The sequence below is a fragment of the Glycine max genome, chromosome 16 (assembly GCF_000004515.6).
Source record: "Glycine max cultivar Williams 82 chromosome 16, Glycine_max_v4.0, whole genome shotgun sequence".
Taxonomy (NCBI): Eukaryota; Viridiplantae; Streptophyta; class Magnoliopsida; order Fabales; family Fabaceae; genus Glycine; species Glycine max.
In genome coordinates, this window is record NC_038252.2 from 2040361 (window position 1) to 2061210 (window position 20850).

A 20850-nucleotide genomic window follows, 5' to 3' on the forward strand; every position below is an offset into this window, starting at 1 on the left:
ATGGAACTTCCAATAAATTCATCAGGATGGCCTAGGAGTGGGAAATTTAAGTAGTACATATAAGAGGTCATAGGTTTAAACCTAAGTACGAATATTATTATACACAAAAAGAAAATGAAACTTCAAATTAAAGCACAAGTGTTAATAAAAAGTCTACCTCAATTAGTGTAGTGTACGTGAGTTATTAATACTTAAAGATTTCGATTTTTCTCTTGAAATAAAATGTTGCTATATATATAAAAGCAAAAGTGTCATATTTAATTATCATTTGAGGATGCGATTTTAATAGATGAATTGTATAAACTAACTTAATAATTACTATAGCAACATTTTATTGATAACAAAAATATTAAAAATAAAATTCAATTGCCAGATTGTATCTATTTTTAGTTGTTAAGAAAATAAAAAAATTAAGTATCATAGATTTAAAAAAATTGTGTGACACGCACACAAAAAAAAACACGTATAATTTTTTTTGAAATTAAAATATATTATTAATTAAAACATGATTATAATATAAATTAAGATGTTAAAAATATGATATGAACTTAAAAAAATCCCATTCATATATACATAAATAAAAGTATAAAAAATAGTAAATTATTATAATAATTCAGTCACTCCACACCACAGCAGAAGGCAACATATAAAATAAGTTACTAGTAACATATAAAAGAAATTTCTAGTAACATGTAAAAAATATAAATTTATTTCATTAAATTATATTTTTAATTGACAAAGAAGAAAACATATAAAAAAAATTCTACTAACAATGAATAATTGTAATTTATTATATGTAGAAGTTAATATTTATATTAATTTAGATGGAGAAACAAAAAAATATTTAATTTAAAGAAATAAACAGAAAATACATACCCTCTATATGTTTAACCTTAACAAGATTCAAAGGTAGATTTTTTATAAGACTCACATAACTCTCGGCATAAGCAGTCCAACCCTGCAAACTAATGTCTAAATGGGTCAAACTCTTTGGTAGATACTAGATGCAGTACAAAGCACATGATTCTATGGCTTCAGAGTCAGCGATATTGAAAGAATTGAAGTTGGACACGCAGGTAAGGGCTCTCTGTTCTCGGATTTCGACTAGGATATTATCAAACTATCAACTTTAGCTATCTTGTTAATATATTTTAATTAATTTTTAGTTTTTTTATTAGTTAAAAAGTTAATTTAGTTATTTAATAAATAATTTTTTTAGGAATTTTTAATATTTTTTTAAAACATACAAGAAGTAATATTTTTTAAAATATTATTTTTTTATCTTTTTATATTTTTTCTTAATATATTTATCAAATTTGATATTTATTTTTGAAATAACTCATAATTTTATTGTTTTTTTATTATTTTACACTTTTCAATTATTTTAATAATATTTTTTATTATAAGTTAATATGATGTTAGTTTTTTAATTTTAAATTAATTTTTCAACTAATTTTGTTAAATATAACCTTAATTATATAAATTGTGCAATTTAATACTCACAATTGTTGTGAAAAAAGGAATAAAATAAATAAAAATAGAAGAGAGATAATAAAAAAAAGGAAAAAACAGAGTGGAAATTAAATAATATCTAATGTTAGGTTGTTTAGTTTATGAAAAATAGTGTAAAAATAATATTATAAAATTATTTGATTTTTATCAAATTAACATATAAGACCTTTCCAAAAATGTGTCATAGGTACAAAAAATTACCACAAGTAATTATCAAGAAGATTTTTTTTCTATTGAGAGGATTTTCTAGTTGGAGATCGAGAAAGACAACTCCATTTATGCTTTTCTCTCTCCAATTGAAATATTTTAATTAGTTATTAGTTACTGAAAATGCCTCAAACCCTTATTAGGAGGTCACAATTTTACTTGTACACATTGTGTTAGTGTGGATGCACTTTTGAATTACTGACATTGGGATTATGGGACTTATTCTATGTGAACTTTTTTCTTCTCTAATTTGAATGTACCAAATCACCTAAAATAAATTGGTTTGCGCACATCCGCCCCAACCAAACCCAGCATAAAAGAGGATTCGTGGAAGCGTGGGGGCATATTTTGTACTCAATCCTTTATAAAACACTCCATATATATTGATTTTGAGAGAGTAATTATTGTTATAATAATGTTAATGGAGAACTCAACTTGCAAAGTAGTATTTTTGTTACTTTTATCTTGTCATATTTTTAAGAGATTTATTTATTTATTTATTTATTTTCAAAGACAACACAATTAAATTTTAATATTGTTATATTTAAACTCACATGTTAAAAAGATATCAATATTTTCTTTACAAGTATTATTGGATCTATCAATTTTTTCATAACACTATAACTTCACCTCAATGTCTTATCCTTAGCATGAAGAGTATGTTGAATTGAAATTCATATTAACTAATGATGTCACCAAAATATAATATATAACTATATAAGTGGAAGTAAAAGCTAGAAAACTGTCATCTTACAAATTATCTTTGTAAGATTAAATTAGACCTAAGCTCGTATATGAAAAACTAATTTCAACAAGAAGAAAAAAAAACTAAATTCTATTATATAATCAAACAACATTAGAGACGATGATTATCTATAAAAGAAATATTTCTTTTCAATTATATTTTTCTTTCTCTTTTTTTAAAAATTACAAATGCTTTAATTTTCTCTTTTTTTATAGTCTTGTTTATTATTGTCAAAATTCTTTTTTCATTATTTACAAAAGACATTGAATATTTGCACTTATCAAAGAAAATACTTGGTTTTCCAAAATTCGGCTCTATATAAATTGATTTTAACAAAACTGCTTCATAAATTACTACTGAAACCTAAGTTGAAAATTTTGGAGAATACTTATGATTATAAGTTCCTAGAGAACTCAACTCGCGACTCTTGATTGAAATAAAGTTTTGTTTAGATAAATAAAAAAAACGAAGAAAAGTGACATTGATCAAAGCACACTAATTAAGAAAGCTTGATCTAAGTATATAATAATGAGAATATTAATCAAAACACGATAATTTACTGTTATCAACATTTTTAAAAAATGTTTTCATCGTGATTGTACATATTATACTGTATATCATAATGATAATCACGCTTAACATTATTCTATATAAAGACAAATTTTATAGATTAAAACAATTTGGATTTTCTACCAAAAACAAATCGGGTAATATGATATTGATCAAAATATCTTTGAATAGGTCTGTATAACTATCGTAACATATTTTTTTTAATCTTTAATATTTTACAATTTTCAAAAGAAAAAGGAAATAGTATTAAGAATGTAAAGGGAAAAAGGAAGAGGAAATTATAAAAGGTATCGTTGATAGGTGTTCTAAGATGTCTCCCTTCAACTGAAAATAAAGACAAAATATTTCTTATAAGGAATTCGGCAATGATCTTTCTTTGAACTAGTTTTTAATTCCTTTATATGTAATAGAGTGAATAAATTATACTAATTTTGATGATGATTTTATTAAAATATTAATCAGGATAAAGTCATTCTTTTTCTTTCATTCGTTCATTTCATTGTAACCGTAGTTGAAAGGTATATAATTGACTTACTATGGTTGACCACTTGACTCAATACTTAAATATTAAGAAAATAAGTACTATTACTATAGTTGTTTTTAAATTTAATCTGAAATCGATCATTATTAATAAGTATTAATTGATTATCCCCCGACCACACACAAACGATAAAGAAAACATTAATTATATAATTTATATAATAATTGATTATCCCCCCCCCCCCCCCCCGTAATTTATATACATATGCTCGTGTGACCAAATATAACTTCTCATTTTCGTAGAAAAAAAATTATTTTAAAATAATTGATTATTTTAATTTTTCATCATAAAATTAATTATTTTTTATCACCTATATTCTTTATAATATTAATATTAATAATATTAGCTACAAAAATAAAAAATAAATTAATGATAATAAAATTAATTTTATAAAATTGTTATTCTTTTTTATTTATTTATTAATAATTATAATGAGACGGTAAATATGTCCCCTCAATATATATTAAGTGTACGAAATGAGAAAGCTGAGATTGAGAAAATTAAGTATTAATTATTTATCATAAATATTCTATTTTAAAATACAAGTAAGTTTTTAAAAATTCCTAGGAACTTCTCGTTAAATACATTTCTGTGTGTATGGTTTGTATGGCTGACTACTTGAGTCCATATTTACAAAAGAATAATACATCATAATTATTTTTAAATTTAATTTAAATTGATTATTAATAAGAAAAAATTGGTTAATCACGTGGCAGCACATGATCGGCCAATTAATGCATCAATAAATATTAAAGTTTTAGTTTCCATGACAACAAAATAAAACTAATTAAATATTTTCAAAAATAAAAAATAAAAAAATTATCATGGTTCTTTCACCTAATTCGTGTTGAAAGAGAAATTAATAAATCAGATTACGTGACCAAATGCGTTATATATATAAATCCCCCCACTCCCCCAAATGGAAATCCAAAATTTTGTTGAAGGAGAATGATAAAGACGTAGAAGTTGAATTGAACAGAACACACACACGTAGCTCCAAAGTGCAAACAAAGACGAAGGAGGTCCATTCCATTGTCCTCAAAACCACACATTCCTCCACAAAATGCAAACATGATTCTACTTTTTTCATACCCCAAAACCCCAAACTTGGTGAAACATTAGACACACAAATTGGGACTTCTTCGAAGAATCTTCCATCATTGTCGTCCCCATGTTCCTCGTAATCCTAAGTGTCGTCGTAGGTTTCACGGTTCGGTGGTTGCTGTTCAAAACGGGATTGATGCACACCATAAGAAAACGCTTCCGAAGGGTCGTGGATTGGTGCCACGTGTACCAGTTCCTCAAAGTCCCCGAATTCAACGAAACCAATAATATGCGGCGGAATAACCTTCACCGCAAAGTTTCTCTCTATTTGCATTCCCTTCCTTCCATAGAGGACGCTGACTTCACCAATCTCATAACCGGAAATGACCAAACTGACATCGTTTTGCGCCTCGACCCGAACCAAACCATCGAGGACCGCTTCCTTGGTGCCACACTCTATTGGTTCAACCAAAAAACCGAACCGAACCGGATTTCCACCTTCGTTCTCCAAATCAGAAAAACCGATAAACGTCGCATCCTTCGCCAGTACCTCCGCCACATCAACACTGTCGCCGACGAGATGGAGAACCAAAGCAAGCGCAATTTACGGTTGTTCATGAACGCCTCTTCGTTCGAGTTGGACAAAAAATTGGTTAATCACGTGGCAGCACATGATCGGCCAATTAATGCATCAATAAATATTAAAGTTTTAGTTTCCATGACAACAAAATAAAACTAATTAAATATTTTTCAAAAATAAAAAATAAAAAAATTATCATGGTTCTTTCACCTAATTCCGTGTTGAAAGAGAAATTAATAAATCAGATTACGTGACCAAATGCGTTATATATATAAATCCCCCCACTCCCCCAAATGGAAATCCAAAATTTTGTTGAAGGAGAATGATAAAGACGTAGAAGTTGAATTGAACAGAACACACACACGTAGCTCCAAAGTGCAAACAAAGACGAAGGAGGTCCATTCCATTGTCCTCAAAACCACACATTCCTCCACAAAATGCAAACATGATTCTACTTTTTTCATACCCCAAAACCCCAAACTTGGTGAAACATTAGACACACAAATTGGGACTTCTTCGAAGAATCTTCCATCATTGTCGTCCCCATGTTCCTCGTAATCCTAAGTGTCGTCGTAGGTTTCACGGTTCGGTGGTTGCTGTTCAAAACGGGATTGATGCACACCATAAGAAAACGCTTCCGAAGGGTCGTGGATTGGTGCCACGTGTACCAGTTCCTCAAAGTCCCCGAATTCAACGAAACCAATAATATGCGGCGGAATAACCTTCACCGCAAAGTTTCTCTCTATTTGCATTCCCTTCCTTCCATAGAGGACGCTGACTTCACCAATCTCATAACCGGAAATGACCAAACTGACATCGTTTTGCGCCTCGACCCGAACCAAACCATCGAGGACCGCTTCCTTGGTGCCACACTCTATTGGTTCAACCAAAAAACCGAACCGAACCGGATTTCCACCTTCGTTCTCCAAATCAGAAAAACCGATAAACGTCGCATCCTTCGCCAGTACCTCCGCCACATCAACACTGTCGCCGACGAGATGGAGAACCAAAGCAAGCGCAATTTACGGTTGTTCATGAACGCCTCCGCCGTCGAAGACGGCGGCACACGGTGGAGATCCGTTCCGTTTACTCATCCGGCGATGTTTGAAACGATGGCGATGGAGAAGGATCTGAAGAACAAGATCAAGTCAGATCTCGAATCGTTTCTCAAGGCGAAGCAGTATTACCGGAAAATCGGCCGGGCGTGGAAGCGGAGCTACCTCCTGTACGGTGCCGGAGGCACCGGAAAATCCAGCTTCGTCGCCGCGATGGCTAACTTTCTCCGCTACGACGTGTACGACGTGGATCTCTCCAAGATTCGCGGCGATTCGGATCTGATGTTTCTGTTAACGGAAACGACGGCGAAATCGGTAATCGTGGTGGAGGATCTCGACCGGTTTCTGGAACCGGAGCCGGAGACAGCGACGGCGGTTACCGCGTCGGGGATCCAGAGCTTCATGGACGGAATCGTTAGCGCGTGTTGTGGCGAGGAGAGGGTGATGGTGTTCACGATGAACAGCAAGGAGTGCGTGGACCCGGACCTGCTGCGGCCGGGTCGGGTCGACGTGCACATCCACTTCCCGGTGTGCGATTTCTCGGCGTTCAAGACGCTGGCGAGCAGCTACCTCGGCGTGAGGAAGCACAAGCTGTTCGCGCAGGTGGAGGAGATTTTCCGGCACGGCGCGACTCTCAGCCCCGCGGAGATCAGCGAGTTGATGATCGCGAATCGGACCTCGCCGAGTCGCGCCATCAAATCGGTGATCGGGGCGCTGCAATCGGACGGTGATGGGAGAAGATCGTATGCTGATTCGATCAGACGGCGGATAGAGGGTGATGACGTGGACAAAGCGCCCTGTGGTGGGGACGGGTTCTCTACGGTTAAAGATATCCGGAAGTTGTACGGTTTCTTCAAATTGCGGAACGGCAGAAGAACTTCTCAACAACAGTCTAATTCCTCTCCCCATGATACTTGATCACCAGAGATGAAAAAAAGAAATTAAAAAAATGTTTTTAAAAATTTTGTCAATTTTGTTGGCAAAGTTTTTTTTAAAAAAAAATATTTATTGGCAGGATATCCCAATCAAAATTGTCCATACTTTGGTCCCTCAGAATTGATTTGCCATGGGATGTTTTAGTGGGGATGTAAACAAAATTAAATGATAGAACTAGAAACTTTCTTAATGTAAGAGAAAATTAGAAAACTACTCCATTGTAAAGTTTCCTTTTTCAATTTTGATGAATGGTGGAGTCAATTGTATAGATTTCACATTGGAAAAAACAAAACAAAAAGTTCAAATGTTTTGATTTCCCCCCCTCTTTTTCATTGTTTACATATATTGATCTAGGAGCTATGCTTGACAAGGAAGAAAAATTCGACTTATCATTTTTTTCCCCAAATTGACTGAGAATCACGTTTATTACTTTTGATAATTTCAAGCTTCTTACAAATAAGAAATACTACTATAATATAATTGGCTAACTAGCAATTTCTAGTTGTTTCAATTTCACTATCAGCTCCTGTTGATTAAATGGTTATTTTTTATTATTTTTTTAGTTCACATTTTAATTTTGAAACTTTCCACAGTCAAAAGTCCTGTATCTGATTTATACACTACGAAAAAATCAAATAAAAAGTTACTAGTGATAGATATTTATACGAGACAGTTGAGTAGTGATTCAAGAGTCAACCTGCAAATGAAAAAAAAAAAAACTACATTTAAAAATTATGTACATAATTTTCTTTTTTCTGATGATCAATATGAGTCAAGCAATAACACAAATAAGAATTAATAAATGTTACAAATAATTTTATTTTTATTATATGCCATTAATTTAAGAATATGAATAATTTATGGTTTGTTTTATTGCTATCTGCCAATGGTTTTAGAATTTTGGTAATTATATGCGAAAAATCAACATCATAAATACACCAATGAAACTTATAAATTTTGTTTGGCAGTGTGTTTGTGGCTCGTACTTCGTGTAGGGTTAGTATGCTTATAAATATTAAATAATGAAATGTATATAGATATTATCTTGGTTAAACTATTTTTTTTAATTATGTCTTCTAATTTTTAAAGTTATTCAATTTGATCATACGATTTAAATTAAACTAAAAATGTTAGAAAAAAGTGTGTCATGTTGACTCCATCTCACCCATTTTTTAATATTATTAGTTCAATTTAGAAGATAAAATTAAAATAAAGTTATTTTAAAAATTAAAAGATGTAATTGAATAAGAAAATAGTAGATCAAATGGAATAAAAACAAAAGAATAGTACCTAAAAATAAATTAAAGGATAAAAAATTAATTTAATCCGATATCTTTGAGGAACAAATTAAAAAGGAAAATTGGATTGACATGAAAAGAAATGATTTATTTTATGCGTTAACGTTTTCCTGTAATATATGATAGCAGGCACGGCATACTATTTATAATCATTAATTATTGACCTGTATGATTGGCGTGTTTATTATAGAAATATGCTGTGTAACAAAAAAAAAAAATAATAGAAATATTTGTATAGTTGATAGATATATTATGGGGAATTGTTTCATGTAATTGCAAGAGAGATTGTATATGTGTATCATGAATTGAATATCACATGTGCTAGTGAGCAATGTCTAAATTTTAGGTGTCGATGCCTATACAGAGGATAGGGATGCATCAGCATTCAGCGGCATTTTATAATTAATTTTTTAAAGAATTCTTACTCTTTTAAATAAAATTGCTATATCATCAAATTTAGTTTAGATAAACTGCTAAAGTCCAAGCATTATGGCATTATTACTAGCATAAATTTACCAAGTATATTAAGTGAGTTTTCATTTTTTTATCAATAGATTGGTGGAAAAATAATTGTTTTTCTTTCATTTTTATTTAGGCTCTATTTACTTCTATTTTTATTTTCTGTTTTTATTTTTAATTTACAAAATTATTATATTATTTTCAATATGTTTCTTTCTTTTTAAAGATTTCTACAGAAAATAGTAAAATTATTTTTTTTCTATTTATTATACAAATATTTAAAAACATGAAACAAATTGAAAATAACATGTGATGCCAGTTTTGTAAATTAAAAGTAAAAAAAATCCTTAATTATGATAGATTTTAAAGACAAAATGATACAGATTTGTGACATATTCGTGACATACAATAATAGCTGAATTTCATGTTTATCAAAATAGGTTTACGTGATTATTTATTTAACTATAAAACACTATCTGAATTACTTAAATATAATTATTTTAAAAATTAATAAATTTATCATAAATGATAAATTATGATTCAATAACAAATTATGATTCAATAACGACATAAAACATATTATACTTTTAGTGCATAATTATTTTTCTCGAAGCAAATTAATAATAATAATCTTAAAAAATAGGCCTTATTCAAAATGTTTTTTTAGTTTTTAGTTATGAAAAAAAGACCAAATTCAAATTAAAAAAAAATAGAAAAATCGAAAATATAATTAAACTTAAAGTTTATAAAAACAAAACAGTAGTATATAACTTATATTTTCCCTCTTGTCTTACCTTATTATAAATATTATTTTAGATACCAATCTTATTATACTGTAATTATTGAAATGATACTAACATTACTCTTTTTAAAATTAGGTATTCAGCATGACTTGGATGTAATTAATTGAGATTTTATCGAATTCAACGGTATTCAATTAAGTAAGTCAAGCCAGTCTCTGGGGCTATTAATTACAGTGTCTTCTAAACTCATGGACATAACAGAAGTTGATTAATTAAAACTAGTGCAGCAATTAAGGGGAATTCAACTTGATCAACTTACATCATTTTGTCTATGAAAGTGGAAACACACAGGGTTGAGCAAGTTATAACAAATTGACTATATTCTTTGGTATAATTATGAATGAAAAAAAATGGACCGTTGAAACTATTTAAAACAGATTTTGAATTAAGATATTTTGTTTGGGAGGATATGTTTGTTGCAGTTTTGTCTTGCTAACCAAAAGAGTGTTTGACCAGATAAATAAGCTACAATTTTCAGCCTATTTGACTAATTTATTTTGACTAGCTCATAAATTTATTTAATTAAAATAGTTTTTTTAATAAATATTAATATTACTATTGCAGTGTTTAATGAATGTTACTTCACGTTGCATTTTAACTTGTAATTACCTAACATTTTTTTTTATCTTCACTATCTTATTAGAATTCTTCTTTTATGATTCTTATATTAAAAATCTTACTATTGAGCACGTGAATGAACTTAGAGCGAGTTTATTTTAACTTAATTAACGAAAAACAACATCCTGTATATTTTAAAATACTTGATTTATATGTGCATAATTCTAGAATGTGGACAATCTAAAAATGTATTGTTTTTTGTTTTATGAACAGGATTTTATAATTCAGAAGAGCCTTTTGTAGGAGGAGCAGGTTCTTTGCGAAGGAAAATTTGGCCCATTTGGATTTTCGATGAGGTGCAGGAAGCAAAGGCCCAACTCCAGATAAACAGAGTTTAATTGGAGCGGATGGGAAGTGAGCGACGGGCCCGTTACAGATGCCACATTGTCCACTAATGATTTAATTAATTCTTTTAATGAAACACATACTGTACTATATTAATCATTCAAACACTTACTGTACTCACATTTTTTTTTATCAGTTTAGAAGTTACATTAAGGTGAATGTTCTAAATAAACACCACAGTCCATAAGTTCGTTAGCTATCAGTACACTTTTTCAGTAAATGTGCCATAACTGTAATAATTCATAATCATAACGAAACAGGATAACTATTACTCTTCAACTCAGCATGGAAAGCAATAGCAAATAAAATCAACTTAGCCTTCCACACTCACCGTTAAGGATACTCATGTATATATACTTTTCACTCACTCTGCTCTTTTTCCCAAACTCAAAATCAAAATACACAAACTTAAATCTCACTACCAATATTAACAAGAGCACGAAGACAATTTCTTCATCTCACTAATTTCCAATTCAGGACCTAAGATTATATCAACCTTTGTTCCTTTGAGTGAGGCAACATTGGTGTCACCATTCTCCTTCCCTAAACCACATTCCAAAGCCTTTTTGGACACTACCCTATTGATCTCTTCTAGCAATTTGAGAAATGCACTCTCCACATTGTCACCACTGAGAGCTGAAGTCTCGGAGAAGAAGAGGCCTTGGTCCTCAGCAAACTCCACTGCATCCTCAGTTGGTACCATTCTCTGGTCCACAAGATCAGCTTTGTTCCCAACCAACATGATCACAATGGAGCTATCTGCGTGCGCACGCAGCTCCTCCACCCATCTCGCTACATGATCAAACGATTGCCTCTTCGTTATGTCGTAGACAAGCATTGCCCCTAATGCACCTCTGTAGTATGCACTTGTTACAGCCCTGTACCTATGTAATGTGTTAAATTTGTGAGAATTTATCTGCACCAAAATTATAAGTATTACAAGTACAGACAAAGAAGTCCCACATTGGATAAGAATAAACAAGTTCAGTAACATATAATTGAGAGTGACACAAATTTAATCTTTTGGATGTTATGTCAAATTTAATTGTGGTTTGTTTGAGACTTATTAGCTCCCAAGTTTACTTTTGTTGGTTTATCCCCTCTTCCATCATATTGCATAACATATTAACATTTTCCTTCATGGGAGATATAAGTTGGTCTAGTGGTGAATGGGAAAGGGAAGAAGAGAGAGGCCTCGGATTCGAATTTTTCCGTTAATAAAAACTAATAATACTAACAACTAAAAAAAAAAAAAAATCCTTCATCATTATTGCACACAGTTTGCAATTTTGAATTCATAGGATTCTAGCAAACTTTTTCAGAGCTTGGAATGGTATATAGAATATGACAATGTGAATGGACTTAGATGTTAAGAAGCATTGCATTCTACCAAAACTGTTATAGTGTCTCAATACAACCCCTTATAACATTAATGTGACTTTTGGAGCCTAATCAAGGAAAATGAAATACCTATAAAAACAAAAGTCAAGAACATGTGCTTCTTGGCCATGTATGTTTCCTAAGTCAAATTGGTATCACATTGAATAGTCAAACAATAATATAATAACCTTTGAATCCGTACCATACCATCATTGAAACTCAATGTCTGTCCACCCTTGAGTTCAAAGGAATGGCAAGAAAATTATAGACAAAGAATCAAAACACAAGCATGAATTAGAGATAGAAAGAGAGAGAAAGAATGCAATGAACCTTTCCTGGCCAGCAGTGTCCCAGATCTGAGCTTTGATGACTTTGGCATTAATAGTGACAGTCCTAGTCTGGAATTCAACCCCAATGGTGGACTTTGAGTCAAAGCAGAACTCATTCTTTGCAAACCTTGAGAGTATTTGAGTCTTTCCAACTGCTGAGTCCCCTATCACCACCACCTTAAAAACATAGTCTATTTTCTCTTGCACATCATAATCCACTTTCTCATGTCCATTCTCTTGCCTCTTCTCAGCCTCAACCCCATTCATTTCTGGGTTCATTTTCTTCCCAAGACAATTAAAAGAGCTTGAAAAAAGAATAGGTCAATGTGATCCTATTTTTCACTTGCACAAACGAGGCTCTAATTAAAACCTTGGTCTTATTCTTCTTCCACAGCAAAATAAAGTACAACTTGGACTAAGTATAAACTAATGGTCATGGGGGTGAGTAGAAGCAAGAAAAGGAACAGGAAACTGGTTGAAAAATTATGAACCGGACAAAATCAATGTTGAATCACTGGCAAAAGTGTAGGAAGAAAAAATGGGGTCCAGTTCTGTGTCTCCCTTTTAATATTATTATGTGGCACTATTATATTGCCGTGATGCCTTCTGCTGCTAATAATACATCATGGGATGTAATTTAGCAATTGTTTTAGTCGAAAAGGAAAACATAAATGTAAATTAATCAACAAATAAACTAAAAAGCTATGGTGGTTTGCCTCAGGTTAAGGAAACCTGGAATCATGGTTTTTGTTTTTAATGGTTTAAGTGTTTACAATTTCGGATCACTTTGGTCTTAATTTAAGGCGCAATCCAAGGACACATGACTTTTCTTTTCACGATTCTTTACATTTTTTCCGTTTGATCTTTTTCTTTATCATAATATAATTGATTTTTTTTAATCAAATTAATATAATTGATTTGTGTCTCGCAAATTGATATAATTAGATTAAATCATAGAAACAAATTGAGTACTACCATTACCAATATAGTTGATGATGCGAAAATGAAGAACAAGTAAGATACAATAAGAATGTTCCTCCTTGATAACCACTGAGTTGGACAAATTTCTTGGATTAGTTCAGAGTAATGACACTTTTTTTGTCTAGATTACAAATATCCTTCATGGAATACAATCATATTCGAGTTAGATAAAATTATTATGAACAATAAAGCTACAAACTCAAAATTTGAACAACTGATTAAGTTTGAATAATGCAACGTTAGTTGATTTAGGCACTTAGTTGATAGTAGTAGTAATGTTACTGTTTAATAATACATACTATATATGTATACATAGTATTGTCAATTTTTTAACATCCATTGGCTGCTTTTAAATTAATCAGACTTGTTATCTAAAATCTATAATATCTGAACTTTTGCATTATATGCTTCACTTACTGATCGGTGCAAATGAAATAGTGGTGAACAAAATATAATACGAAAACTACAAACAAAAAGCAAGTAGAAAAAGAAAACCGTAAGGAAGGCTCTGACAATGACTCTTGCTTTATTTGTTCCATGAAGATCAAGATCCTCTGCATTTGTTAAAAGAGAACTGCATTAACATGGTCGTTTGATTTAATTTATTAAAAAATAAATTTATCTTGTGAAATTGAATTCATTAAATTTTAAGAGTGAAATTTAGAACTACACATCCTGTTAGTTTATTTTGATACTGCAGGGGATCTTATTCTGTTCAATGGTATTATTATTATGAGTGAAAAGAAATTTGTGTAGTTTGTACATACAGTAGCAGGAGCATGGCCTACTACCTTTGTTTTGTTCCAGCCACACATGAAAGATTCTGAATTATTTTTGTCTCCCTTTTTTCCTTTGGCTTCTGGCAGTGGTCATGGTCTATGAACAACATCCATTGCGATGACGTACGTAGCAATTAGTAGCATAGCTTAACTTATCCTTTGTTCCACCCACAGAGATTATGTAACACTAATAATAACATCATTGTGCAAGATGAGTTCTTAGTGTTAAATCATAATACGGCTTTAATCGCATTAATGACAATGAATGCATTATTATGACAATAAATTATTGTACATGTGCATTGAACAGAAACAATATTTAAGAATAAGAGAAAGAACGAAAGCAAAGAAGGGATGTTATGTTAGCATAATAATTAAGTCCTGGAAACATTTAACTCGTTTGATTGGACCCCGGAAATTAAAGAGTCATTGAGTTTATGTACGGCTATACGTACCATTTTGTTGTGAGTGGTAGGTATGGATGTAGTGGTTGGTTAGAGGATATGTTGCATATATATATATATATATATATATATATATATATATATATATATATATATAGTTTTGGTTTAATAGTTGCTCTGGTAGATGTGCTTGTCCACACTTTACATTTTACGTTTTAATTCTTATATTTAGAATCTCTACATTTTAGTTCGAATACAACCTGTTGTTAGTTAGTAACTTTATCAGTTATAAGTTCTCTAGCTAAAGTCGCTGCAAAATTGAAATCAGCACAAAATTGTATAAACTTAGCACAAAAACAATGTGCTTTTTTAAAAATTTTGGCAGTTTTGCACTATCAGTCTCAATTTTGGGACGGTTTTAGAAAATTTAAAATTAACAAAGTTACTTAGTGACCAATAACAAGGACTAAAACATATAAATAATTGTTCAGAGATTAAAATGTAAATTTTTTAAGTATAAGGACTAAAACACAAAATACAAACAACTTTAGGGGCTAAAGTCCAAATAACTACAGGAAACAAATAAGCAATCAAACATGTAGTTTTTATATTGTATCTTTAAAATCTTGACTAGTGCAGCCCTTATTGTCAAGGAAATTCTTTTATATGATTGAAGATCACTATATGTGGTCATTGATCCTAATTAATCTATGCAGTAGAGTTTTTCAGTTTATCATTTTTTTTAATAAAATTTGATTATATATGAGGTAAAGATTCACTAGAACCATAACAATATGTACCGTATAGTAATTTGTTCTCGCAGTAGTCAAGACAGTTTATGCATTTGATAGTAAAAATGAGATTGCTATGAAAGTGACTGTGAGGCAATATGATATACTTTCTCCGAAGGAACCCAAAGTATATATGATGGACCTTTATTTAGTGCTTTCCTTTACAAAGTAATCGCTCTTTTGCCATTTTGTTCTACTCTTTTGCATTACAAGCTGTAATTCTTTGTCAATCACAATTTTAATTAATTTCCTGAAATTCAAGTGGGATTTAATTAAATTTTTACAATGGTACTACTCACAATTTTTTCCACATAATTTACAATCTCATAATCATCAATGATGCTAAATTCTGAGTTATATATTACACAAGACTAAAGTTTTTCTTTTCCAAATTGTATGGTAGTTGCTAAATATCGATCTATTCAATGTTTGTGAATTGATGCTGTAAAGTAACGATCATAGTACGATAGAGTCCAATTTTGAAAGAGAAGAAAAAGAAAATTCAACTGCGCTATAACAGCTGTTGCATTCTTTCATGAGTTTCATCTGAATCTGATGAAAGGGACCTCGTTTATTAACTTCCATTTGAAGTAGTCAGAAGTCACTTGGGTTCTCAGGTTTTACCAACCGTGACAAACAGACTTTAGAGGACCCAAACTTATCCTCCCATATAGCCTTTAAAATCTCTTCTACCCCACTCTCCCTCTTCTCTCTTCTCATTGATACTTTGCCAAGTTCTGTTTCCAACATTCAAATTGCATTTCAATAGTCAATATAATCCCCAATCAAGCCTTTTTTTTCATATTATTATTAGATAGAATGTACTTACTTTAACAAATTATATTCCTGGGAGATTCAAGTAAGTATTTTAACCATCTAGATTACAATGGTTTGATATTTATGATGATAAATATGTTTTACAACTACAATCCTGTTCATGCAACCTTTCCTCTTTTGGTGGACAATCCTTCTCAAGCAAATTCACTAGGGTCTAAGGGCTAATTGAGTAGTGGCAACTAAAGGAAACTGCCTTCAATTTAGGCTTATGAAGTGATCAGTGGCAGAATTTTGGTTGGAGCGGGGTAGTCATGCTCCCCCAATTTTTTTTTTCTTCCTTTAACAATATATATGATACTATAAATAATTGCAATTATATGTATTTAAATTACTTGATCCCCTCAAAAAATTCTAGCAAGATCCGCCACTGTTAATACAATAAGCTTGTTTTAGGTAGTTATTTACTGAAAGTCTCAACATGTCATTGGTGTCCTACACCATAGTGTCAGTGTCTCTTTGTTCTACTACTTATTTTTAATAAAAAAAAAATATAAAAAACTCACAAATCTTATACAAGATTGGCCCACAAAGACCAGGAGAGCCATTCCAAAATGAGGACTTCCACAACCATATTATCATAAATAAATAACTATGAAATCCCACTAAGGTTCTGGCACTATAGAGATTGCTTTCTATCTTCATGCTTCCAATTAACTTCTTCAACCATCAGTATTGACATATGGATGGTAACATCTCTACCTATTTGTTATTACCCTTGTTTCTTGTTATGATGATGTTGGGTTTGCTACTTGCATGCATCCTATAACTAATGGAACTTGTAATTTTTGTTTGAGTTATAATATGTTTGGAATAGTTTGCTAACATCAAATTCTGGAGTGTGCAAACTAATTAATTTAATATGTTTGGCAAAACTATAACCGGGCTGTGTTTGAACACAATTTTGCATGTTAAGCAATAACTCAAGTAGTTGTGAAATACTCGAATCAGTTTCTTTTCTTTGTTAATGATATAGTATCTTGATTTGATGCAAAAGTCATGAATCATGATCACTCTGTCTGTGTACGCGACATGCAACGACTCTAATTGGATTTGAAGGTTTATCAAGTCTAATGCTTGATATTTCAGCCCGTGTACGTACCTTGTTCAATGTGTTTACATTAGCAGAGTGAAAATATACTCACAATCTCATATTTTCAATTCAACCTACCTAATTCTGGGGTGATGTTTCAGAGCCAACGTTGGAAGAAGTGCCGGCAAGCGAGCAATTCACAAAATTTTATTAGTTGTTGGAATAATATTGACATATATAAATTAGTAAAAACAAAACTCATTATAATTTGTTTTTTAACTAATATTTAAATTATAGAGATAAATTATAACTACACATGTTATATTAAGAAAAAAAATAAAAATTTAATGAAGGGAATTGCCCCTTTTCTCTTCTCTACGTAGATCCGTTCGTTCCTGCTAGCAAGACAACAACACTGTTGTTGGAGTGTTAAGTTCCACTGATAAAATATCTGCTAATATTATTTAATTACTTGTTAGCTATTTATTATAAAAGAGTCCATTTATGTGATCAAATTAAATTGATGTTAATTAAGCACATCAGACTCTTAATTTAATTAATATGAGCCTTTATAAGAGTGGATATAGGTGTTGTTGAGACATTAGAAAATAGTAGATACTCTATTAGGTTAGCATATAGCATATTATAAGTATGTTATGATTCTCAATATATATATTTTACAATTCGTTATCTTCTTTACGAAGAGAGACTAAGGTCACATTAGGAAACTCAATAGATACTATATTACACATGACAATACTATCTCTGATATAATATATAAGAAATAAGTTATAGGACTAGAGGTAATAATTTTTTGTTGTTTTCTGTTTTTTGTTAACAGGATTAGGGCTTAAGACCCAAGAATAGCATTTTGTTTACAACTTTATATCATTTAAACATAATTAAATATTCTTAACTCAATTTTAAAATATCATTTTTAATAACAAATCAATTTTTGCAATTCTTTTAAAATTAATTATTTTAGCTTTAGCTGTTTTAAAATCAATTCTGTGAATTAGAAATACAATCTTTTAGTAAAATAAAAGGAGCAAGTCTACTTTTACCAAAAAAAAAAATCAAAATAAGGAGTGCTCCAACATTGTGTTTGATAAGTAAATGATATATGAATATATTTCATTTTTTTATTATATTACATTACATTACATATCTCTTTTTATGTCCTTTTCTCTTTCAGGGTAAATTGATTGTTGTTTTGGAAGGTCTGAAGATGCCTCATACCCTGAGAATAATCCTCCTATAAGCTAAACCAGATTTATGCAATTTATTTCTTACAACAAACACCGACACGAGCAGTGTACACTCATTGATCTTTTGGTCAGAACTATAGTCATCAATGACTTCAGAGAAGCCAATACAGCGTTGGATGTGCTGTCAAAGATAGCGATGCAACATATGCATCACCATCAACGACTTTAAAGTGTTCATGTATTCATTTTTTTTCTTGATGTTTGTGAAGTTTATGTCCTCGTTGTGTACTTGTGCATATTAGAGCAAAAGTTTTTATACCTAAAGTTTTGAATTTAATACACTACTTTTTTTATGACCATGATTATCTTTTAATTTAATTTATTGAATTAAAGATTAAATTCACTCATAATTTTAGTAATATAAGACTAATAAACTCTTCTTGGAACATGAAAAAAGACCACTACATGGATAATTTCAGTTTGAGTTCAGAGGATTTTTTTTTTTCAAACTAATAGATTTAATTTAATTTGATTTTGAAAATATTAAAAAAAATAAAAGATAAATGATTATTTTTAAATAATTCAAATTTACAATATATATATATATATATATATATATCAAATGTATAAATTATATTATAATAAAAAATTGTATAAATAAAATATCTTTGTATAAATTATATTTTTAATTTATAATAACACTTTTGTGATATCGTATTTCTTTTAATTATTGACAATTTTTTTAAAAAAAAAAATCATTAAAATTTAATTTATAAATAAATATCAAAGATTCTCTTGAGTTTTTTGTGTGTTTTTTCTTTATTCTCTCTCATTCTTTCATAGGCGTAAATTAGTTTGGTCTTCACGCAACCTTCAGTTAAGCATGATTTGCCGTGGGGTAATCTCGTGCTAAGCACGCCTCCATGATTCAAACTTCTTCATACTTCATGACGCTAAGCCTGCGGTGCCCACTACGCAACTACATCGATGAGTGTTTGAGACGTGCTAAGACGCAGCTTCATATCTTCAATTTTACTTCTTTGAGATTTACTTTGTTTTTCTGTACCACTTAGTCACCAAGCACTATAAATTCACAAGGTTTTAACCCTTTTTGCACAAAAATTTAAATGATGTTAAAAATCCAATTATTCACATAAAAAGGAAGAATTAAGAGAAAAAAATTAACAATTTTTACATAATTTAATCCCAAAATATACTTATACATAACAGTTATCAATTATAAAAATATAATATATAAAATAAAAATAAAGCTTATATAAGTATACATATTCTAATTTATGTGAAAATAGAATTTAATCTTATGTATTATATTTTAAAAGATAATATATAAGATTATAAAAATATAATAAATTAAAAAGAATAAAATTTGAATTTTGAAATATTTTTGCATAAAACTTACATTAATATTATATTTACATCAAATATCCAAATGAGAACTTGGGTATAGTGGTAAAATAGTGTATTTCTGATATAGTCAATGTTTAAAATTTAATGGTCATGGATCATATTTTGTTTATTTGTTTTAGCAAATATGGTTGCAATAAATATGATAGTATCAAAGCTTATTGCTAAAAATTAGTTTGTAGGAAATAATTATGATTCATATTATTATAGTAATTTTCGTTAAAAAATATTTTGTTTTAATTTGTATTAGTCTATCGTAGAATATTATATTGATGATATTAAATGAATCAATTTTACTTCTTTCATACATTTGATAATATTGTGTTAATTATATTGTATATTTGAATGAATCATGATATAAAATAATAATTCTAAGAAAAAAAGATCAGATTTAAATAAATAACCCGTTGTTTCGAATCAAACCAAACCGTTCATGAATAAAATGAGTTAGGTTGGGTTTCAATTTTTTTTTTTATAAAAACCAAATCAAATTAAACCGATCAAATTTAATTAGATTGGACTCTAAATTTGATCAAAATTAAGCTGAATCACTCATGCACACTCCTCTCCCGAATATGGGAAACACACCCTGTTTCTCGCCCGCTCCATTTCGTGTCTAGTGGTCTTCCTACAATTGTGTATCTCCAATTGTAAGTAGATTATAGTTTTCAAAACTCCACTGGTACCTTACCTTCTGATATTATGTGAAAACCAAACTCATTCTCACATACTTGACATATATTATCAAGAGAGCGACGCCTATTGAGTAGCTACGTAATATCATAACACACGTCTCTCTATCACTACTTATATTATGCTTTCTCACCGTGCAAATAACAAATGCGTTGTTGCATTTCGATTTGTTCGTAGAACTGGTAAAAGCAAAGAGCAAAATAGGGCTAATTTTCCACGCAATTGTATTGTATTGTATAAAATGACATTTAGGAACTAGTATACGTCTATTTTATGTATG

The 20850-nt window shown here is 30.3% G+C and overlaps 2 protein-coding genes, 1 long non-coding RNA gene and 1 other non-coding gene across 5 annotated transcripts; 2 read left to right on the top strand and 2 right to left on the bottom strand.

Moving 5' to 3' along the window:
- Nucleotides 1-5430: 5430 nt before the first annotated feature.
- Nucleotides 5431-7482, top strand: LOC100792584 (AAA-ATPase At2g46620). Its single transcript, XM_006599705.4, has one exon. The coding sequence runs from the start codon at nucleotides 5745-5747 to the stop codon at nucleotides 7170-7172; it is 1428 nt and encodes a 475-aa protein (XP_006599768.2). The 5' UTR covers nucleotides 5431-5744; the 3' UTR covers nucleotides 7173-7482.
- Nucleotides 7483-10805: 3323 nt separating this feature from the next.
- Nucleotides 10806-12941, bottom strand: LOC121173763 (ras-related protein RABA3). 2 transcript variants are annotated; one of them, XM_041010728.1, is made up of 2 exons: nucleotides 12424-12941; nucleotides 10806-11591 (listed from the first exon to the last, which is right to left on the bottom strand). In XM_041010728.1, the coding sequence occupies exons 1-2, from the start codon at nucleotides 12699-12701 to the stop codon at nucleotides 11141-11143; spliced, it is 729 nt and encodes a 242-aa protein (XP_040866662.1). In that variant the 5' UTR covers nucleotides 12702-12941; the 3' UTR covers nucleotides 10806-11140. The 2 variants fall into 2 exon arrangements, with proteins under 2 accessions (XP_040866662.1, XP_040866663.1); XM_041010729.1 differs by having other exon boundaries at nucleotides 10806-11597; nucleotides 12424-12936.
- On the bottom strand, nucleotides 12649-12888 carry MIR5766 (microRNA MIR5766). Its single transcript, NR_126617.1, has one exon. It is a non-coding gene; the product is annotated as a microRNA MIR5766 (primary transcript).
- A 3682-nt stretch (nucleotides 12942-16623) lies between the features above and the next one.
- On the top strand, nucleotides 16624-18811 carry LOC106796514 (uncharacterized). Its single transcript, XR_001385462.2, has 2 exons — nucleotides 16624-16900; nucleotides 18440-18811. It is a non-coding gene; the product is annotated as an uncharacterized lncRNA (long non-coding RNA).
- Nucleotides 18812-20850: the final 2039 nt, after the last annotated feature.